Consider the following 23,941-nt stretch of genomic DNA (forward strand, 5'->3'; position numbering starts at 1 on the left):
TAGTTTAGTAATATATATTACAGCTTGGCTACATAAAGCATGCTTGATTGTGATGATGATGTGACAAAGAACTCGTCTTTCTAGCAATAAAAATAATTAATTCATCAGTCTCATCAAGAATATGCCAATGGAATACATAATTAACGCCTTCATTTCATTTATTACACAATTACAACAGTTTTAGCATATACAGCGAAGCTTCTTTACAATGAATTTTAAAATAAGTTTCTCAAGAATTTTATTAATATTTAGCAGTGTAGAACAAATATAGAAAACTCACATTTCTTAAATTCAATAGAATTATTGATTACTTATAGTAAAATAGATATTAGGCCTATAATTTATACTTACGTATAATGACCTATTTAGCTGCAGACTGTAGTGATTTATTTACTCATACCCTAAGCACATTTTATTGCAGTCAAAATGAGCCCTAATTCTCTTTGCCTTATTCTCGGTAATCTCATGTTTTCCCAATTTGCTGTCTACGTTTTTTGTTTTTTCTGTTTCAAGCTGAAACCAGTTTGATTTCTCTCTTTTACATATAAATTTTAAACACATGCGAATACAATCGCCTCGGGCTATGGATTTGAATACATAAATGAAAACGTCATTTAGTTAATAGTATCGTTAATATCGACAACTATAAAACACAAATGATATGTGGAGTAACAAGCCTTTGGAGTTCTTGTTTCTTGCATATTGTTCATGCAATGTTTTGTGCGGATAGCAACTAGGTTAATTCCTTTTCAAATGGCGCCCCAAATACGCTTTCAGCGCAAAGCGCAGCAACAGCTTAAAAACTAAATAAGACGTCAGTCTATCCAGCAAACAAACGATTCGCTACTCGCACCAAAGGAGTGACACAGCGTTGTGGCATAGCAAACTCGTCGCCTTGCAAAATACTCTGGGAATCGAACAACAAAATCGAGTTATAAATACCAGCCAAAGAAAATGCACATTCAAATCCCGCCAGCCACTACACAGAAAGAAAAGTTTTGAAAAGTAAAATAATGTTATCTTTTTGAATTTATGGTTCTAAACATTCTAAAAAGTAATTTCCGAATTCTTGAAATTCATGTAAAAAAAAATTTGAAAAATTCATTAAGTAGTGAAACTCAAAAATACCTTCAATTTGGCTAAAAATTATATAACATATATGTACATATAAACATTGGATTCGATGAATATATATCCTAAAAAATGTAATAACTAAAAGAACAATCAATAAATTAATTTAATTTTCTTTAATCAAAGTTGAATTTGATTTGTAAAATAAATATTTTCGATGTCTAAGTATCAGTATCCAAAACAATTTGTTTCTTTCTCTCAGTGTACCCAGTAGTCACTAGCCAGTCTATTCAGCGACGCATTCGAGTTGCGGTTGTGTTGTGGTAATTAGCCGCATACTAAAAGCCTCGTCGCCCCTCCGCGTCCCTGCTGTCAGCAACAGAAGCAATCCGAATGGCAAAACGTCCCTATATCTTTGGATAACAGCTGCCACAGACGCAGCCGCTGCAGCTCCAACGATTTGAATATAATCTTGAAGCGTCGAGTGCTACTCATATTGCACTTAGAACTGTGGGCGTTGCAACGTCCAGTGGCAGCCATGTGCAACACGTTGTCGCAACCAAAAACGGAGGCAAAACCAGGCACACAGCCAAAAAGAAGTTCAATCAGCGATCGGAAGGGCATTGTGCCCCAACTGAGGGGGGGGCAAAGACAGTTTGTGGATGTGGACGTAAATGTGGATGTGCGTCTTTCACAGCCATCTCATCGATGTTGATGAATGGGGTGTGCCAAGTCATCATGAAGTTCTTTATTGCTGTCATTATAATATGCCATGCAGTTATTTATAGCCCCGGGGGGCTTTGTATTCTTTTGTCTTCGCTGCCAATTGCATGCTGCTGTCCCGTTTGTATTAAAATTTGTTTTATTTCTTTTCGTTTTGCGGATCACCAACTTTTTTAATGGGTAGATGAACTCTCGCTCATCGCTTTTTAAGCCGAAATGCAAGAGCGTTGACTCCAAAGGACATCTCCCTTTTGAGTCTGACTCAAGGTTGACATTGTCTCTCTTCCCCTCTTTCTTTTCCCTTTCTCTATCTCTTTAATCGAGGAAGACAGTTTATCATGTAGTCTGGAAGCGACATTCAGTGGGATCGTTGGCACTCAGCCAGCTACAAAGCCAGCCACGCACTGCGTATTCTGACTTGAAATGGGCCAAAAGTTCATTAAATGCTGGCGACTATTTACTTGGGGCGATGAAATGCACAAAATATAATTAAAATATCTGCATATGCTACACCTACTTTAAATTGCTTACAAAATAAATACGGATAGCAAGTGAAGTCCAGTTGTCTAAAAATAAAACCACAAGCAATTGCTGCGATCAGTTCCGCAATGATCATTGCCTAATTGCTTCAACGTACAAAGTGACCTTGCTAATCGCCTATCAAAAGTCTGGCACTCCATAAAATGTCAAGTGGATTATCAAATAAATATATCATATCAATAATGACGTAAAAGAGCTTAAAAGTCTTTAACCTTGTCTTACTCTAAAATATACAAAATGTCACGTATCTCAAATTTAAATTCTTTGTATTTGAATTTGTTTTGCATTCAATACTCTATGGCTTCTCAGACTTAATACTAATTTTATATGTATTTATATACACAAATTCTCCGAAATTAAATCCCATATACGAGAATATCACGCATATCGTATCGCATAATTTTAAAATCACTTTTTTTCATATTTTTTTATTATGAACTGGAACAGTACTTTAAAATTCCCAATGAACAATAATATGGAACCTCCATAATATATATTATTTTACTAGAAATTCAAAATGTAACTTGGTGGTACAAAAATAAGTCGAAGTATCGCTAAATTTTGTGCTGTATTTCCATTTTATTTAGCAAACTCAGAATTTGTTGACCAATTATTGACGCAGTATTAGCTATAACCCAATTCTTGCGAATGTTTCTACAGCACTTCCGCAATTTCCTTACTTGTATACGCACTCGAACGAGCGTCTGCCACTCTGACGTATGCGTGATATCACTGATATGCAGAAGCCTCAGGCCTTGTGTGCCGCTAGCTGATTGGACGCGTGTACAAGTAACCGAAATTTATGGCAATTTATGGCTGTTGTTGTTGTAAGCTATTATCAGTGGTGTTGCAGCTGAGCCACTTGCAAATTTTGCAGCCACTAAAGGCGACGATGCTTTGCCAATCTGAATAAATCGCAATAAAACGAAAATGTAACGCAACGCAAACGTAAACGCAACAAAACAAATTCGATGGGAAAACTCATTTGACTGAAGTTGATTGGCAATCAATGGCTCTGTCCAGGGCAGAGGACAGAGAGTAGTATAAACAGACAAAAATTCTATTAGCTGCTGGCTGACACGACGGAAGTTAATACTCATTTTGTCTGCTGCTTGTGATTGCCAGCCAGCTGAGGACGAGGTGAGGAAAGGCGAAGTGGCTTGTTCAACCTGTAACCAGGAGTCAGTTGCTAGTAGCCTAAGGGAGCTGGTTAATAATCACTGGAGATGTCGGAGTGTGCGAATGTGCGAGTGTGTGTGTGGGACAGAACTACTTCAAAGGTCAAGTACCTAGTTGTTGTTGAGTCATTCGATTGGCACTTGACTGCCTATTGGCAACATAGCTTTTGTCGCTAGGGTAATTTGAGAGCGCGACGAGTCGGAGACGGAGACGAAGACAGTATCACAGACTATGCCTGGGATGTGGATGAGCAATGGGCAGAGGCTGGACGAGCAGGAAACGGAAGTTATTTCACGATGGGCATCGATAAGTCACATACACATCGCTCACTCGAGTCCCTCGAGTCAATCGAGTGGCAGTCATTACACCATCGTGTGGCCATAGGCTCCTCGTCTAGGCCCTGTGAGCATCATTGAAATGGAGGCACGAATATTTCGGCCTCCAGCTGCTGACAGACACAACAAGTGACGTGTCAGCGATAATTACGTACTCCAGCAAATATGTGCAAACGTATAGAACGTATAGAAAGAGGAAGAAACAAGCACATGGGTACTCGTCGGGTGTCTGCGATGAATACCCGTAGTAGCTCGACTATTTAGTTCAGTGTCATAAGCAAAGTCACAGTCTATTTGCATATGTATGCGAGAGTAGGCCTAGAAATATGTATGTATGTGAATACTTAAATAATGAGATTACAATAGAAATGATTTAATGTTTATTATTTTGTACGAACAGAGAGATTACTCGCCTTTGCTTTTTTATTTCATTCTCATTTTCATTTTTATTTCATACTTGTGCACACATCGAGGCATCGCTCACTCATCTCTCATCTTTGGTAATTTATGTGATAAGCAGACTGCTGCCTGATGGCACTTAAGCAAAGTTCTTTTGGGCAGGCAAACGAGTATAAATATATATGTATATACACATATATATTATGTAAGATCTCACATTAAACGGGAATTTATGACGAGCATGCGATAAAACGAATCATTTTACCCCGTTGCCTTTCAATGTGCTATTTTTGTGGCCAGACGCAAAGTTATTAAAGCAAAACACTCTTCTCAAAAAAAAAAAAAATAAATAAATAAAATTCTATGCGCCACTTGGCTGCATCTGTTTCAACCCAATTATGCAATCGCATCAAAGTTCACGCTAAAATAATTAATGAAGATCGCTTTGAAATGAATGTTCTCGAAACATTGAAAGTGTAATTTGAGTAGATGTCGCATCGCGTAGAGGTATTCACTTCAATATTTGATTGGGCCATTTTACGACATGGGTAACTCGAGTTTAATCACTCGCTGACATATTAAATCTGTGCTGAGCAATCGCCAAGTCGCAAAGTTAAACAAGTTTGTTAACAAATTATATATTTATTCTGATTCCCATTACGTCAAATTGATGTCCAATAAATGAGTTTGCATAACTCGCATAAATTGCAAATGCCTCGAACTCGCTGCAGGCGAACAACCAACAGCCAACAGCTGGAGGACAACAACAATCGCCAGCAGCAATATGTAGAAGTAGCAGCTGAGCAGCAAGACTGTGTCTGCATATTTGCCAGTTGACAGCTGGACAAATGGACAGTTAGACAGGATTTGGTAGGCAGACTTGCAAACTTCAAAGCCCATTCAAGATTTATGACAATTTACACTAAATGACTAAATCGACAGTGCACCAGTATTTATACCCGATAATTGTGAAGCAGAAGGGTGTAACAAGTCAGTGTCAAGTACAAGTAAAACTCGAAATTCCGTTAATATTAACACCTCAATTTCAGACACATTAATACTTAGCTAGAGTTACCTAATTTGGTAACACAAAAAAAAGGTTTAAAGGTATCCCGCTGTTTTAATTCGAAAACTTGCTACATCTCCGTTGTACCTTAAAAAGAAACCAGTTGTGATTGTCTCGATACGCATTTTGATAATGAAATTAACGCAGATCAAAATCACGGATTTGATTCTTGAGTGACATTTAAAACTCAACGTGCGACGGAACTTGAAAGAAATTCAAGAAACGATTTAGTTGCTTATCTCTCTATCAAATCACGCTTTAATGTTAAATTATTCACCTCTAACTGCCGGGTATTCCACGGTCGACTTGCCTAATTGATGGACTAGTATTCAGAGTCGCAGTCGTCGTTTTCATATTCGTTACGCGCTTTGCTACTGGCTTCAGCTACTAGCATCAGTTTTATCAATCTACAATCGCGCTACAATCGATTGTCTATCTGCGTTGCCAAGTTGGAATGCCGCCAAATCAAGCGGCGCCAGGCGAAACACAATGCATGCCAATTAATTACTTGCCAGCTTTTGCTTTGGCACGGGTGGCTGCGAGTGCCGCGAGTCGAAGTCGATGCCAACTCATTTGGCTAATTGTCTGGCGATCCAAGTGGCCAGATAACTGCCAAATATTTCTCAACTTTCAATCTGGTCCAGCTTCAGATCCAGTTAACGAGTTGTGCTCGCTGCACATGCGCTTAAATCTGGGCGAGTGGGATGCCGGTTACCGGTTGTCGACTACCGACTACCGATTGCCGGTTGCTATGAAAACAATTACTGACGCCTCAGACGATGAGCGGATCAGACAGAGACAGCGACAGAGATAGAGGCGCCTGACTCAGGTGACGGCGCTAAGCGTTTTGCATACGTTAAGTGTCTGTTATTAAGTCTTTAGCGGCGACAGCACAAGGGCAATTAAAAGGCAACGCACAGCTGTCAACTCGGTAATTGAGAACGACAACCATCAAAATAAGTATACGTAAGACGAAATATAAATCAGTTTATGCTTTATTACGAAATGAATCAAAACGATAATTTGCGTTGTTCTGATTTATATTTTATATTTTATTTGTTTTATAACTTTTGTTTTTTTGTGTATAGGCATACGCTTTCATATCCTCAAGCTGAGACAATGACCATTGTTTGGGGTACAAACAAAGAGGCACAAAGTGCGTCGGGATCAATGCCAATGCAGTAACAATAACAGACATAAGTTTTCGATTTAAACAAACAGTTCAGAGTGTGTTGCAAGGGCACAACTCACGTTACTCAATTCTCGGTAAAGGAATTGTACATGAATTGTAAATGAATACACTATTCTGACTTTAAGGTCGAACCAGCCCTGACAAAATGACATTCCAGCAAAACTACAAAGCTTACAATGTTGTAAAATGGCGCTTTTTACATCTGTCATTTTCATAATATTTATGGAATGCTGGGCTAATTTAGAATATCTAATAAACTATACGACCTAATGACTACTTTGTTATTATTTATGTTTTAAAAGCATTCCGTGTATGGCCTTTGGTGTTGCAGCAGCTGCTCTTAACTATGAACCTAACCTCACTAATCGTGGGAAAGAGAAATTGATATGCAGATTAAAATTGGCCGGCGGTGAAGTTAATCAAACTCCGCATACGCCCTCGACAAATATCTTAAGCTAAAGTTTCGCATAATTACCAACACAGAAACTTATTCAACAATTATGCGCATAATCTATTTAGATATTAATGTAAACAATTTCATTTCATGCCATATCTTGTACTCTCCTATATTGCGCTGTGTTGTGTTGATTCACCAAACCTGTTCTACTGCAATGCACTTGGACTCATATTTTTTGATCATTTTCAAAATAAAAAATTATTTACGCTGAGCTTGCCGTTTTTATATAGCTACAAGCACAAAGCACAAACTGCTACTTTATTTAGAAATTAGCATAGTCTCTGGCCTGGAGCTTTATACAACAAGCTGGGGAGAGGGAAAAAGAGCCATTTATTGACAGGTGTCGTATTCGTTATATTAATTCAAATTTTGAGCGCGTCAAGCAACAAGTTGTCCAATTTGCTTAGCCATCGGCATCGGCTACCGCGCATGTTCCCCATTTAAATATTTCGCAAGTGTCGGCTTTCCCCGCGGGCAGACTCTAATACGACACGCCGAATGACAATCAGAAAAGACAAACAGACAGAGCGGACGACAGCTTCTATTCATTCAGAACTGACCCAATTGGGAGCATGTCGAGATGTGAGTTCTAGGCGTGTGTCTCGAAGTAGTTTTGCCTATTGCAACATTTGTTTTTATTTGCTTTGCCGCTGTCGTCACTTTTAGCTGAGTCAGCAACCCCAACTCCCCGCCAGATCGGGCCAATTGCCCCTTGAGAGCATTTAGCCAAGTGTCATCTCGCTGGCAAATTACATGCATTGCAGGCTAACCGCCAATTTGAATGTGAATTCTTAATTGTATATTTTTGCTTTCAATGAGAAGTGCGAGCAGCTGACTCATAATTCTGTCGAGTTCTAAATGCAGTTATTACGGGAGACATTTACGAGACTGCGATTCAAATGGGAATGCATATTAGAATTGAACTGAACTCTAGCGAATCATATATGTATTTATATCATCCTATGTCAACGCAATTGCAGGCACGTAGCTCCCACACATCCGTGACAATCTGAGTGCCAAAGCAAGCAAAGGGTTCAGTTGGAAACACCCTTTGGATTTGGTAATTGGCACACTGTTTGTTTGTGCGCTAGTTCCACAGTTTGCTCGATGTTTTCGATCACGTTATTCCCGTTTCCATGCCCATTCCCATTTCCATTCCCATTCACGTTCCCGCTCCCGTTTCAATTTCAATCTTTGTGTTGATGTTAGCACCGAGTGTGCACATCTCAAAATACAGATGTTGTATGTGTCTTACATCAAAGTACATTTGTTTCTAAAAATGCTGCTGGCTGACTGCTGAATTAAACACAACAAAAAGAACAGCTTAAACAAAGACCCAAAATTGTCATGCATGTCAGAGTTAAAAAATATATGTACGTTATACGCCAGCACTGCAAAAGTTGTGAAAAGTTGCCCTGCTTTACGTTTCACCTGCAAAAAGAAGGGAACGAAAGAATCCGATTTTAATTAAAATAAGTAAACTCAAGCCCGTATTTTGAATGGAGCGAGCATAAACTTTACTATTCTGTTTACTGAAAAAGCTTTGCAAAATCCCAGAGGGAGGTAGAGTGGGAATTTCCAAGCAACAAGCGAGTATGATAAGCATTTGTGGCTTGTGCATACAAATATTGCATAATTACTGATATCACATTAAGTATACGAACAGATAACATTGAAATCTGTGCAACTATTTGCGCATACCAAGAAATAATAATCACTGTGAATTAATTGTTGAGTAATTCAGTTTTGAATGCATCATAAATCATCACTCAAGGAGGAGGTGTTGGTTGGAGCAGATAGCGTTTGATTAATTGCAAAGCTAAATTGAAATAATAATGCGAGAGTTAAGCGATCATGAATGAAATGTGGCACATGTCATAACTGTGAACAGGAATTGGCAATAAGCAACTGGAGCAAGTATCTAAAACATATGACGAGCACATGTGTATTTCACAATTGTGGATCGCATAAGTTCATATATTTCGAAACAGACAACAACAATTAGTTAGTCTAGCCTGTCAGCACGAGCAATCATTTTATTTATCGACTTGTTATGATATCGATAGACACTTGTCAAGGGCTCCAAATGAACAACAATCAGCGACTTGATTCTTTCAATCAGTTAAGTGAAGCCGAAGCTGCATCATGTAAATAGGTTGTGACGTGTGTGTGCACAATTTAGATTACACTAATGAGTTCATAATTTATGCGATTAGTGACTCATTAAAATTGTATTTGGATGAATGCATAATCACTTTGCATGACAATTGAACCCAGTTAATTAAAATCAAACCGTAGACAAGTTTCTGATCTGTCTTTAATATGCCTAATAAATCAATCCAACTGACGCGACAAGGTGCATTTCAGTGGCGAAGTCATTGAATAGATTGTTAAGTCAACACTCTAACGATATCTAAGTTACAAAAACAAATTCGTCATCTTATTTAATATGTACATATGTGTTCAGCTTTTGTGTTGGTGTAGTAAAGCTGAGCATATTTCGTAAAATCACAGTTATGCGCATCAGTCGTATTCGCAACGATACGCAGATACCCTATAGGCAAAAAGGGAAGAGCATTGACTTTACTTAAATATGAAACAAACACGTTTTGACTAAACTAAATCATTCAGATAAAATGAAATTCTTATTTCTTACAACATAATTAAACAAACGTAAAACAAAGATGAGCAATCTCTACCAGATCTAATCGTAACAACAAAGTATATCAGTTTGCTCATATGTGTAACAAATAAGATAGGTGCGAGGCAAAATATAAATTGTCCAAATATTGTGCTTTGCAGCTAGTAGTAAAATGTCATCCACAGTTATGTGTTAATGGTTTATAGGGTATTTGGACAGTCTACTATTTGCGGTACTTTGATTTCATCTGTAAATATGTACTTTTAAATAAGCCGCACAAATATGCATAATTTATTTACAGCCCGCGTTTGTCGCTTTTATTTGCCCTTCCCTTTCCCCAGACATACTCATAGTCATCGCGTTGCATGAATGAATGAATGAATGAATTGATAGGAGCGTGCGAATTCAGCGGAGAAGAAGTGACTGCGGCTGCAGCTGCTGGAACTTGAACTATTGTGCATATTGAAGACATTAGACTGTGTGTTGTGTTTAGAGGTAAATATCAATTATGAATATAGACAAAGGATTGATCAATTGTCTCTCGAATATAAATGGAATTTAAAAGACCCCATAAAATGGTTTAGAAACTGACTTCAAGTGTTTGTTTTATTGTTGTTTTTATTTTTTTTTTTGCTGTTTGTTTGTGTATGCAAAAGCCATTACGTGACCAAAAATTGCTGCTAATCGTTAAAAATAAATAGTTGATTTGGTCGGTTGACTTACCTCAGCTCTTGGTTGAATGAATGAATGTGATTTCGGTTGAGTGTGTTTCCAAATGTTCACTTGTCTGTGTTGACTTGCCAATCTCTAATGCTGCATAGTTTTGGGCATCTGCTTCCGATTCAGATTCCGATTCCGTTCCGCTGTCAAGCGCCTTTGCTGTAGCTGTTGCTTTTGCTATTGCCTTTGCCTTTGCCGTTCTCTATGTCCGCAGAAAAGATACGGATGCGGATGCGGCTGACGTTATCGTTCACTTGGACTTCACTTTGCTCTTTTTATTACTTGTGCTTTTATTTAATGCTTTTATTGTATAAATAAATGTAAGAACTTTGCTTCACCGCTGCTGCAAATTCACAAAATTAGCAATCAATGCAGACAAGGCGAAGTTACAGCACACACACGCACACACACTCAGGCACACACTCACGCCACCTTGCGGTCAGTGGATCGTGAGTGAGATCGGTTTACCGCAGACACAGTCCATGCGCATCGACATTGGCATTGGCATTGAGCCATACATAAATTATGCATTTTATTGCCGAACAACTAAAACAAAAGCCTTTTTACTCAACAACAACAGTTGACAACGACTGTCAGCTGAAATCAAGCAGCAACAAATAAGATGCGACGCAATGAAATATTTTAAAAAGAAGGAAACAGAAGCAAATGATGCGCGGGCTGCAGATGCACAAAGGCAAAAAAAACACAAATGGAAACACAAAGTGGAGTAGCACGGACTGACTAACTGACTGACTGACTGACTGACTGAATGACGGACAAGTGCATAGGCATAATCAGCAACAGCCGGGAACAACACAAACACACGCTCACACACACTTTGAATTATCACAAACGAAATTGAAAACGCATTCAAGACCGACTTTGTATCCAGTCGTAGTTTTTTGCAGCGCGAAGTCTTCACAGCGAGCGACACGAGACAAAAGACACCAAAAATACGACAAAACGAAGCGAAGCGAAAGAAAGCAAAACGCACGCCTGATTGCCGCTGGCAGAATATTCGCGTGTGTTGGTGCCCGCCTACGAGAACGACCCAACTGGCTGAACGTCACAACACAGACTGAGACAGTGACTGAGACTGAGACTGTGGCAGCAGCGCCAAAGAGCGGCCAACACAGTGTGGCAGCAGCGACGCAGACGCAGACGGCGACGTTGGCGTTGCCGTTAGCGTTGGCGCTGACGTTAACTGTGCTTTGCCTTTGTTGATGTTGCTTCTTTCGCTGTTGCTGTTTTTGTTGTTGGTTGCGTTGCTTTGACTGGCGGCTTTTTACGTTGACTTTTGAAAACACACTATATACAAATGTTTCCGATAACACATCTGCTATATAACTATGTAATTAAAATATATAAATAAATCTAAATGTAATAAATACAATTCTTGATAATTTGCCATATTTCTTTGCTGAGTTTTTGGGCACCAGTTCCGCACTTGATAAAAATATTCACAAAGCAGATTAAATATAAGTATGTACACATTTACGGGGCAGGCACCAGGGGAGTCTGCAGCATACGAGAATATTTGGCAACATGTGTCAGTTTGTCTCATTCCCACAGGTGCCTCGCCAGTAGCCTTAAATATTTATACAAACTCGCAAGCAATAAAACTGAGCATAATTTTGTAGCCCAAACAACTATGACTACGACTATCTAAGCATATATGTGTTTGTGTGTGTGTGTGGGGGGTGTCTGTGTGTCTGCATTACTATTACTGACGCACCTGCGCTTCATTTAAAATTCTATAAATAATTTGAAAAGCAGTTGATACGAATTGCAAAAACACTCTTCAGGCCAGAGGGGAGAGAGCACTGTGGACCACAAGGGGGGCGTAGGCCAGTGTGTGTTGACGCTGAAGTTGCAAAGCAAAAGAAAACCGCCGGAAAAATAGGAAACACATTCATACAAGTTGTTGTAACCGGCACAATGCGAGCGAGCAAGCCAGAGAGAACATAAACTAGAGAGAGAAAGAGAGAGAGAGAGTGCTAGCCGGCTGCAGAGGCATCGACTGCGACGGCGACTGCGCTGTCGACAGCAACTGCGACTGCGGCAAGAGCAGCGTAGGCGTCACATGTGGCGTATGCGTAACTTTGCCGGTCATTGCAAGCTCGTGTCCTTCTGCCTGCCATTGAGTGCATGAGTGTGCATATGTATGTGTGCAACACGCGTTATCAGCATGCAAACTTTATTTTAAAGTGCGCCTCGTTTATCGAGGCCCCATTTGTTGCTGTTGCTGTTGCTGTTACTGTTGCTTCTGCAGTGGAGAGAACACAGCGTTCGGTTTGTTTGCTGCCTGCCAATTGTTTATTCAAGCACCATCGACGTCCATGTGGCTAGTGGCCAGCGCAGCATCGCAGCACAGCACAGCAACAAGAGCAGAGGAAACTCGTTCTCCTCTTTGGCAGTCTGAGCATTCATCTGTTTATCTGGTCGCTTTGTTATTGCTGCTGTTGCAATTCTTTGACACCCTCCCCTCGCCCTTGTCTCGTGCCTATCCACGACTCATTGCACTTTCAGCTGGTGTTGTTATCGGCGATTTCGTGGGGCTTAAACGGCTTTCAGCGACACTGCATAGGCCGGCTTGTAATCTGGTTAATGGCCAACCGGGCAACCCCTCGATTGACGCTTAATCTGCATTTTTGTTTTTCACACGCGCTGCGCTGCACCGCTTCTTAAACTACTAACTACTATCAGACATGCAGACACTCTTGCGTATACGTAACGTTGCATTGTTGCGCTATAAATCTGTTGGACACCGTTCGGCATGTGGCAAGGCCTATGCAAATGGCATTAAGTGCACCTGTTGCTCAACTGGAATTGTAAATTCAATTAAAATATATTCAAAAGTAAAATAACATGGATAAATGCCAGTTGCAAGCACTTTAAACAATTCAGATTAGGTCGTCGCCAAGTTGTCGACGGGGCAAGGTGAGCTCCAACATGTCTTCGCCTCCGCCTCCGCCACCGCCCAACTAGATATTAAAACATCTCTTGGCTGATTTGCATAAAGACGAGTCTCAAGTAAACAAACAATAATAACTAACAACTTTCTGGCCTTTTGCGTATTCAATTAGCAGACAGCCGCAGCCCCAGACGAAGTCAAAGTCAACCAAGAAAATTACATGCCTCCGACATGAAGAATATGGCACAAAGAACTCCAAGGCATCCATCTTCACATCGGAAACGAATGAACGAGCACCAATCGTTTGTGACACGAGTCGAACCTGATCTATAATTAAATATGCAAGTCGTTTGCCAGTTAATGATCTAGTTTCGTTGTTTTTATCTAAATTGCCCGATAAACAACGACCGGTTTGATTATAATACATTTTGCATGTTTGGTGATATTATTGCCATATTGCTGATAATAAACCGAAATATTAAAGCCAAATTTTAAGTACCTGCTTAGCATTTAAGCTTATATCTAAAACATTGATTATTGTTACTAACTTTCGAGTTTTATCACAAAACTATTCTCAGTTTGATGACCATAATTTTGAAGTTTAATAAAAAAATACCCAGTACCTTACTGCTTAAGTTATTATAATAGATGGCGATAACAACTTTGCAGAATAAATTCCCATTGTCACAGGGTTTGTATCTAAAATAATGCACATTAAAAATATTGTGAATTATTTTGATGCTGCGCCATCTAGCACCTAAATTTGTAATACTGAGAACAGTTAATTACAAATTAATCAAAAGGTGGCGACACTAAATTAAATCCATTTAAAAGAAATTCTCATAGATGGCTGTCTATGCTTGCCACTATTTTAATTTTTGCCGATAGATAGAATTCGCCGGTTTTACATTTACCTAGTCTTACAGTAGATGGCGCTGCGCAAAACCCATTATTATATATTATTGCCGACAGATGCAATTCGCCGGGTTGTAAGCCGAGCTACCAAATTTACGAATTGACACTGCAATCTAAATGGCGTTCTAGTTAATAGTACTGGAAATGGCCGCACTGCGCGCGAAATTTGTAGTTCTAGCAATGGCCGCACGAAGAGCTAAGTCATTTTAATTCTATAAATGGCCACATGAAGCGCTCGAAATAAGTTAAATTAAATTAAAATGAAATAAAGTTAATATAAACTTATACCGTATTGCCCAACCCAAAGCTTTAATAAATTATATATTTTGATTTGTACCAAAAAGTTGTTTTTTAATTAACAATTTCTATACAAAGTTCTTAATTTTACGAAATGCATTGTTTCGCCTAACTAAATTAACAAATTGCATTACAAAAACGGAAAATATGTGAAAATGGTAAAAAACGTTTGGGCTATTGTCTGTGATTTAACGAAAACAATAAAAATACAAAAGATGAGCTTATAACAGATCGGAGGCTATAAGCCGCCAATGTCGATGTAGATGGAAATTTGAATAGAATTTGAGTGATCAGCGTGATCATCAACTATCAGGTGACCACAGTTTGAATGTGCGATCGAACGAAGTCGTCGCTATATACTGTGAATTGGGAGAGACATCAACGGAGATGACCTTGTTATCATGTCCTTGCAGCGTCTTTAGCGGTTGCCACGTTTTGTTCGACCAGATCTTTGTGGTCGAATCGTAGGAGCATGTGACCAAAAAGCTGCCACCATCTTGCTGATATTTGACATCCGAAATCAGATTTGTGTGTGCAGGAATCGTATAAACCGGCTGACGACGCCTCAAATCCCAGATCTTGCATGTATTGTCCTGCGATCCGGTTGCAATATGAAATCCGTTCGGTGAAAAGTCTGCACCAAAAATGGCACCCAAATGGCCCTCAAGAAACATGATGCAGCGTCCAGTGCGCAGATCCCAAACTCGACCAAAGGCATCCAATCCGCCAGTAACCAGGACGCTGCCATCGGATTGATAACTGAGACAGTGCACCGGCTTGGCGTGACCCTCCTGATGCAGTACCTCGGTCTTTTGCTCCAGATCCCAAAGACGCCACGAAGAGTCGTAGCAAGCAGTGGCCAGAAAGCGACCCGACGGATGAAACGCCACTTTGGAGACGCGATGCGGCATATGACCAGTAATATCAGCAATTGACTCCTCATTGCCAAAGCCCCACAACTTGACAGCGCCATCGTGTCCACCCGAGGCCATGGCTACTACATTCTCCTCGTCCGCCTTGACTCCCGGACGCAGTGCGACGCCGCCCACGTAGCTGGCATGACCACGCAGCGTTTGCTTCAGCTCACAGTCGGGCACACTCCACAGCTTGCAAAGGCCCGACCACGAGGCCGTCATCAGCAGCGTCGAGTCTTCGTTGAAGGCAGCGCTGCTCACGGGACGCGTGTCACCCACTTGGGAGCAAAGCGGCGCCAGAGATTGTAGCTTCTTTTGCATTTCGACCATGCGACCAGCCCGCGTAGCACTGGGCACCTCCAGTGCCTCCTTAGCGCGCTCCAGGCGCTCGCGAGCACGTGGCAAGGAGTAGTCGGCGATCCATAGACGTGCCACACGTAATGTGTCAGGACCCTCGTGATACCAGGTAGCCTCCTGCTCTCGCTGTTGTGTCTTGCGCTCCTCCTCTTCGCTCTGCTTTTTATGGATCGCATTCTCACCTAGACTGGCGAGCAGCTCCTTTAGGCGACGTCGTCGCTCCGCGGGCCCCTCACCAAAGTAGCAGATTGGCTCATTTAACTGTCGCAAATTGTTCTTGATCTCAGCGTCGTCAGTGGACACATTGATTTGACGTGCACGTTTCTTGCGTTCAAACTCCTCGAGCAACGCAACTTTGTCGCGCTCCATTTCCGTCTCCAGATCAAAATAATCATCATCGATTTTGTTAGCTAGCGATGCAGCAGTGGGTGGAGGCAAACCCTTTGTGCTACTGGACTTCTTATTCGTTTCCTCATAGTCTTCGTCAGATTCGATGTCTTCGAGCTGCCCGGCAGTTGCTGTTGTTGTTGTGCTCGCTGCTGTTGTTGTTGCAGCCGGCGTTGTGCCGGCCAGAGACGCCGCGTTCGTTTGACGCTTTCGTTCTGTTTCTTCAAGCGAACCATAGTGTAGGGTACGTTGGCGTTTGATGTATTGGATATCGTCATCATCGGACATTATATTTTGGTCTAAAAGAATTAATTTTTAAAACAAAAATTACGCCAACGAAATAAACAACAAAAATCTCTACTGTAAACGTTTATCGTATGGATATCGATTATATTCTAGTTCTATATGCAGGGATGTTACTGCACAGTCGATATTTCGTTGCATGCTGCTTTTCAAGTATCGAACTAGTTAGGAACAAAGCTATACAAAAATACTGCAACTCAAAAGTATGGAGGCAGGTAAATTACTTTTGAAATTAATTATTTGGAACCAGTGCTGCTAAAATCACATTTTTCCTATTTATTTTTATATTCTACTTTAATGATAGCATTGAACATTGTAAATTACAAATATACAAATATTACTAAACACATTCGTCTTCAGATTCCTTCCCGCCAAAAATAGTTAGTATTTCATACGTATTACGTAAGTTGGCAGCACTATTTAACAGAGTGAACTAGCTCAGCTGTTCAAATAGTTGACCTTTGTTAACAGGTATTTGGGACAAATTAGCTAGCGGTCACACTTATTTTGTATTAAAATACAGCTCTACATTTTATTTTTTCACGGTGAAAATTGAGTCGAGAAAACTTGTAGAAAATTAAGAAAAAAAGGCCTGCAAAATGAGCGCGCCAAGCAATAAAATGTCTGCCACGGATCAGATGCGTGCAATGCTGGACCAACTGATGGGTACCACCCGCAACGGGGACGATGGTCGCGGTCTCAAATTCTCAGATGCACGCGTCTGCAAATCTTTTTTGCTGGACTGCTGTCCGCACGATATACTGGCATCCACGCGCATGGATCTCGGTGAGTGTCCCAAAGTGCATGATCTGGCTTTTCGTGCAGATTACGAGAGTGCGTCCAAGTCCCGCGACTACTACTACGACATCGAGGCCATGGAGCATTTGCAAGCTTTCATTGCCGACTGCGATCGACGCACAGACTCCGCCAAGCAACGTTTAAAGGAGACGCAGGAGGAATTGACAGCCGAAGTGGCGGAGAAAGCAAACGCAGTGCATTCACTGGCCGAGGAAATTGGCAAGAAACTAGCAAAGGCCGAGGCACTGGGCGAGGCTGGCGAGGTGGAAGACAGCATGGAGCTGATGAAGGAAATTGACGAGTTGCGTGGAAAAAAGATCAAAGCCGAACATGAATACAGAACATCGATGCCAGCGTCCACTTATCAGCAGCAGAAGTTGCGCGTCTGCGAGGTGTGTTCCGCCTATCTAGGCATACATGACAATGACATACGGCTGGCGGACCACTTTGGTGGTAAGTTGCATCTGGGTTTTCTCACCATACGAGAGAAATTGATCGAGCTGGAGAAGACGGCGGCGCCACGCAAGGCGGAATTGAAGCGCTCGGGTAAGATACCAGATCGCGAAGAGGACGGCAGGGGCAGAAATCGTTACTTTGTGGGTGGTCGTGAGTTGGATCGACGTTCGCGTGTCCATCGCTCTCGTTCCAGAGAGCGTCAACGTCAACGGGATGCGGAAAAACAATCGAATGACAGATCCAACGAGCGGGGAAATGATCGGGGCAGTGCCCGTGAGAGTGACGGTGAACGTGCGCCATCACAACGTAGCCGGGATGCCGATGGACGCAGCATGGGACGTGGAGGAGGTACTGATAGTAGCAGTGGTCGGGATCATCGTGACAGAGAGCGCGATGTGCGTAGAGATCGTGATCGCAACAATCGCAATGATAGAGGTCGTTTCGGAGGAGGAGGCGGCGGCGGAAGAGATGGAGGTGATCGCCGCAATGATAGACGTCGCTCTCGGTCCAGAGAGCGTTCGCCACGCGATCGGCGCAACTACAACAATAGCAACAGCGGTAACTTTGGTGGCAGCCGAAGACGATCGTTCTCCCGCGAACGGTATCGTCGCTAGATGATTATCTAATGATGAGGAAGTCGGATTGAGTTCCACACAACAGTGTCCAGCGCACGTACGTAGCATTAATTACAACCACAGTAGACAACAAAATTCACAAACAAATCAAAAAACAAAAAAAATAATAATAGCCACAGATAGCAGCAAAAACCAACAACTAATTGCATTATTATTCAATTAATAAATCGACTTAAATACATATAGACAACAAGAACTATAACAATCGCAGATATTTTTGTAAAATATTATTAATCTCTATCTTCTGATTTTCATCCGTGTAAACTAACAGAACAAAAAACAGAACAGATAAACGAATAACTGTAAGCTGAAACCGAAAAACTGTAAACTCTTTTAAGCAAAATAATGCACACATTTATTTAATAGTTTGACAGCCTCCGGCAAGTTGTAAACTTATGGTACGTAGAGCCAGAGCCCCCAAATAACCACTAAATTCTATTTACAATCCCCAATGTGCCCACCAATGATTATAGAAACAACACAAACACGAAAGCAAACACATATTCGGAATACCGAAGAAGTAATACGCTAGCAAAGTAAACTATTCAATTGATAATGTAAGTCGATTTTAACTGAATGTGGTTATAGGAGATCTAGTTTCATATGTATTTATTTATTTACATAATTTGAATTTACATTTAATTCGACTTCAAAATTATTAAAATAAGTAATGGATTATTTTTTGTCCGACACATCTGTACGAAGTTTAAATTAATCTGATTTCTAATCTAATCATTTAATTTCTTACAAATATGAACACAATTTTATAATATACTCTGCAAGTGTATGTACAAATCTACACAAATATAGCCAATGTATGTAACTTCTCAGCGCTCCTCTCTCAGCTTGGCCCCCATCAGGTGGTGTGTGGTGTGGTGTTGCTGTACACGTATTATCGGGCCCATTTAGGGGTAAGCCTATCAACAATCACTACTGCTCACAACTACATACTATGTACTCACTTTTGACAAATTGTAAATTGTAACCTTTAAGCGTTTTCTACTTGAAGTCACTTTTCAGCCGATAAGCTTAAAAAAAAAGCTAAGTCCCGTAAAGCTGGGTACGTATTGAGTGAATAATTGCATATTTACTTATTTACTATATAAACTGAACGTCCAAGCACAGTTTAGGGATCTCGATAATTGTATACTGAGTACATATACAAACTATATATGTGGTAAATACCTCTCCTATACTACCCGATATACATTCATAGCGTTCATTTTGGGTACGTATTTCGTCGACTAAATCTTTTTGGGAGAGTGTTGTTTTATTTTTTGGTATGTATACGAATTCGTTAAAAATTGTTAGCAAATTTCAATACAATATAGCAACATTTTTGGTACGTATTTACCCAAGCTGCAGCTAAAGGATTGTGTTGCTTCCGTAGGGTTCTTCGATGAGCACATTTCAACGTACGTATTTTCCAAACACCAAAAACAGAATTAAAATTACAATTTTGTTATTGCAATCTCTTGTAGCGATATTCATATGTAGTTACAATACCAACACCACAAAAAACAACCAAAATAAATGCCCATATTTAACCTAATCTCTCGTTCACATGCTATAAATAAAGTGCTATGCCAAAATTATACACAGAAATGAAATGAAGCTGGCTAATCCCCAAAAAGAAACTGGCCTAGTATGTGAGTATTATTCGGGTGGCTCTTCTAACGTTTCTTTTGACAGCATTTATAGAGTCTGCGATTTGTAGTACTATATTTGGGATTTGCAGTTATAAAAGTAAACATATACATATACTATTCGCATGGGGCTGCAGGGCCAACAGTTTATTGGGATACTTAGGGTAAGACTTTATGCAAAGAAACCTTTTATTTTGAATTTAAACATAGTTTTAATATTTATTATAAGTATATTTGGACATAAGAAGTTTGTAAAAACAATGCTCATTGTGTATCATATTATGACGCCTAATAAATTTTGTTTTTGGTTGAAATTTTTCGATTGTACTGTTTGTTTCAATGTTTCTCCTAGTATAGTGCAGTGCCTTCACAAAGCTATTCAAAATTAATATTACAACTAATGATTGTGGAGCGAGCTGTTTAGAGGTATTGAATTATGCTATACATATGCACGCTTTAACATTTCGGTTATTTGGGAACGCGTGTAAAAAGGCGTGCCATTTTTAACAGGTGTGTATCAATATTTCTTTACTTATTCGTGGAACACGTAATTAGCCTTTTAAGTGCGCTGAAACAGCAAAAGAAGGTGTAGTTCAACTTCAAAAGGGACTCGTTTGTTTTACGCGCCACAAAGTTGAAACGATTTTGTTATCGACAATGTTCAACTCAAAATGGCACTGCTAAGTGGAATTCGTATGCTGTGGCAACGCCAAACAATTCCGCCATCTTTTGCGCATCTACTGTTTCGCCTCTGACGGAAATTCTTTGCACTAAAAAGTAAATTCATTAATATTAAAGCAATCGACCAAACAGTACTTGTTATTGCAAAAACGTCGTATTAATCAAATACGATTTAAGGGAAAGTAAGTAATGCTGCTAAGGCAAGGATGCAATTGCTTCAAACAGCTGCAGACATTTTGAGACTGTGAGAAATCAATAGCCGCTTGGGGTCGCTGGACACTTAATGTCCGCTGTAGGTCGCCACCATCACCGATGTTTCTTTTATTTGTTGTTTTGGCGCAAAATTCATACTGATATTGTTACTGCTTTTAAGGAAGATGCCAAATCGCAGTCGCGACTCGGATTCTGAGGATTTGCAATCCTTTCTCATGAATTTTCACAAGGAGATCGAAGACAATGCTGCAAAGGAAAATGGTAGCGTCGTTGCGTCAAATGCAAATGGTGGAGGGGACGACGAAGAAGAAGAAGATGCTGACAAATATTTCATAGACGACGAAGGCAATTGCTACATTAAGACGAAGCCTAAAAAGCAGCTGAAGTCGAAAACGAAACAAAAGGCGCCTGTAACCTCAACGCCAGCTGCAATTACAGTGCGAGCCAGCGGCTCATCTACATCGAAGGGTGAGAAAGGCGTTTAACATATACATAGTTGAAAAGCGAATTGAAAATATAAACATTTTCTTGGCAGCTATTAATCTGCGGCCTGCCAACTCCAAAGTAGACAGTACTCCACAAAGGACTCCCAAGGTAGTTAACACACGCCCAGGTCCACAGAAAAAGACGCCAAATAAAACAACTAGTACTCCTCGAGCTTATCTGCGCTCAGCAAATGCAAAGTCGCAAACAAAGACGTCCAAAACTGAGGTAATATCGAATAAAGTGGTCATTGATAATGTGGACGAGCTCGAGGAGCTGGTCGATGATCCAGATGTCAATGACAGCAAAGATGGAAATGAAACCATGGATTCAATTACAATTGATGAGCCCGCCTCCGTAACGGCGGCTGCAGTAAGCGATGATGAAATCTTCGAATTTGATGATAATCCCGCCAACATGTCAGCCAAGGCAGACGTGGACTTTGTCGTCTCTGGCAAACAGTACAAATTAAAGGCAGTGGCGGCTCCATCGGCGGCTGGCGCGCAGAAATTTGCCTGCTCCCACTGCAGCTACACGAGCAACAAGAAGTTCCTCATCTCACGACATGTGCGTTCCCACGACACTGAGTTCTCGTTCAAGTGTTCGATCTGTGAGCGTGGTTTCAAAACGAACGTAGGCCTAGTAAACCATCTGAACACGCACATGGGCAACAAGCCGCACAAATGCAAGCAATGCGACAGCGCCTTTACAACAAGTGGCGAATTGATTCGCCACACACGCTACAAGCACACCAAGGAGAAACCACACAAGTGCACTGAATGTAGCTATGCTAGCGTCGAGTTGACCAAACTGCGCCGGCACATGACTTGTCATACTGGCGAGCGACCATATCAGTGTCCACACTGCACCTACGCCTCCCAAGACATGTTCAAGCTGAAACGCCATTTGGTCATTCACACCGGCGAAAAGAAATACCAATGTGACATCTGCAAATCGCGCTTCACTCAATCTAATTCACTGAAAGCACATAAGCTCATCCACAGCGTTGTGGACAAGCCCATCTTCCAATGTACGCTCTGCCCCACAACATGCGGACGCAAGGCGGATCTGCGCACTCACGTGGCCAATATGCACACATCGGACACCCCGTTTATTTGCAAACGTTGTGGTCAGGAGCTGCCCGATCGTTATCTGTACAAACTGCACTTAAAGACACACGATGGCGAAAAATGCTATCGTTGCACCTTGTGCAGTTATGCGTCTGTTTCGCAACGCCATCTCGACTCGCATATGCACATACACACCGACTCGAAGCCCTTCCAATGTGATCTGTGTCCACAAGCATTTCGGCAGCGTCAATTGCTGCGTCGCCATCGTAATCTATTGCATGATGAGGACTACAAGCAGCCAGAGCCGCGTGAAAAAGTTCATTCCTGTCCCAACTGTTCGCGTGTCTTTTACCGGAAGGGCAATCTGATGAGGCACATGGAGCGACATGACGCTAGCCTAAATTCTCGCGAGAAGCAGCTGAAGTTGAAAATGGGTCGCAATGTTCGTCTGCAACCGGATGGCAGTATTACGACGCTTGTAAATGGCGTTGATATGGATGCACTGCGAGAGACAAGCGAAGATATGTCCATTGACTTAGAAGATCAATACGAGATCAGCGACTTCGTGGACTTGGACGAAGATGCGGACGAAAAAGTGTCCGATGAAAACCAAGTCAAGTCCTCTGCCATCTCTACTTCGCGAACGAAAAAAACGCCCAATAACGAGAGAGACAGAGAGCGGGAGAAAAAGAAGAATCAGCGGAAGCTTGTCATTATAAATCGCCAGTTAAAAGCGCCACGAGGCCAGACCGAAGTCGTATCGCAAGGCGGCACATTCCGAATTAAAGAAGAACCGGATGCCGGCGATTTTACAGTGGAGCTACAAGATGAAGATGAGCAATTCATCGTCGAGCTGGTCAACGATGATAATGAAGTGGTGGTCAAGCGTGAGCCCAACAACCAAAAGATCAATGCAAACAACTGTTTTGGCTTCGAGGTAAGCACGTAAATAATATAAAAAAAATAAATAAACGTATTAAAATATATTTTCTTGGTAGGATGATGCTGATGCCGAATACGACGACTATGTTGAACATGCGACCGAGGTGGATGCTACCTCACAGGAGTTTATGCAGCTGATGGATATGATTGAGCAGGATACGTAGCTTACAAGAAATTAAGTATAATCATAAATATATATTTATAAATTTACATAATACCCAGTTGAAATAAAATATGTTTTCTAAATGATGAAGTTAATGGAGTATCACTGAAGAAGAGAGAAGAATTTTACAATATTCGTGCCATAAATACAATATTTATTTAAATACTTCAAAGTTAATTTTGTGTATGACAATATATATGTAATAATCGATCGTAGACCTTTTTCTTCGCGTGCATTTATTTGGCGTGCACAATAAATTCTCGACAGTTTCCGATATTCAATTCATAAGTTTACAATAAATCTGCGTGAGTTGTTTCTGTTCAGCATTTTTTTGTAGTTCTATTTCGTGCAATGTATACAATAAAAATATATATATTTTTGTAAGATGTATATACTATTATGTGTATGTATGTGTATATATATATATATATAGTGCAAAAATTC

General features: G+C 40.8%; 4 protein-coding genes across 14 annotated transcripts in view; 2 read left to right on the plus strand and 2 right to left on the minus strand.

Annotated features, from left to right (window-relative positions):
- Window positions 1–11,396, minus strand: part of LOC117567544 (collagen alpha-1(XVIII) chain) — a 57,808-nt gene extending 46,412 nt beyond the window's left edge. For 9 of the 10 annotated variants that reach the window (XM_052004290.1, XM_052004287.1, XM_052004285.1 and 6 more), the window contains exons 1-2: window positions 11,205–11,396; window positions 10,327–10,666 (exon numbers count right to left, since the gene is read on the minus strand). The gene's annotated coding sequence lies outside the window, so the exon portion shown is untranslated. The remainder of the gene's footprint in view (window positions 1–10,326; window positions 10,667–11,204) is intronic. The other variant, XM_052004284.1, reaches the window with a different exon arrangement.
- Window positions 11,397–14,505: 3,109 nt separating this feature from the next.
- Window positions 14,506–16,489, minus strand: LOC117570340 (U4/U6 small nuclear ribonucleoprotein Prp4). The gene has a single exon (XM_034251895.2). The coding sequence runs from the start codon at window positions 16,393–16,395 to the stop codon at window positions 14,752–14,754; it is 1,644 nt and encodes a 547-aa protein (XP_034107786.1). The 5' UTR covers window positions 16,396–16,489; the 3' UTR covers window positions 14,506–14,751.
- A 411-nt stretch (window positions 16,490–16,900) lies between these two features.
- LOC117569629 (putative RNA-binding protein Luc7-like 1) lies at window positions 16,901–18,629 on the plus strand. The gene has a single exon (XM_034250867.2). It carries the CDS (start codon window positions 17,010–17,012, stop codon window positions 18,276–18,278), a length of 1,269 nt encoding a protein of 422 aa, XP_034106758.1. The 5' UTR covers window positions 16,901–17,009; the 3' UTR covers window positions 18,279–18,629.
- Window positions 18,630–20,651: 2,022 nt separating this feature from the next.
- LOC117568143 (transcriptional repressor CTCF) lies at window positions 20,652–23,587 on the plus strand. Of its 2 annotated transcripts, none has more exons than XM_034248550.2 (4): window positions 20,652–20,808; window positions 21,000–21,307; window positions 21,375–23,329; window positions 23,391–23,587. In XM_034248550.2, the coding sequence occupies exons 2-4, from the start codon at window positions 21,004–21,006 to the stop codon at window positions 23,496–23,498; spliced, it is 2,367 nt and encodes a 788-aa protein (XP_034104441.1). In that variant the 5' UTR covers window positions 20,652–20,808; window positions 21,000–21,003; the 3' UTR covers window positions 23,499–23,587. The 2 variants fall into 2 exon arrangements, with proteins under 2 accessions (XP_034104441.1, XP_034104442.1); XM_034248551.2 differs by having other exon boundaries at window positions 20,670–20,808; window positions 21,004–21,307.
- Window positions 23,588–23,941: the final 354 nt, after the last annotated feature.

This window comes from Drosophila albomicans, chromosome 3 (genome assembly GCF_009650485.2).
Source record: "Drosophila albomicans strain 15112-1751.03 chromosome 3, ASM965048v2, whole genome shotgun sequence".
Taxonomy (NCBI): domain Eukaryota; kingdom Metazoa; phylum Arthropoda; class Insecta; order Diptera; family Drosophilidae; genus Drosophila; species Drosophila albomicans.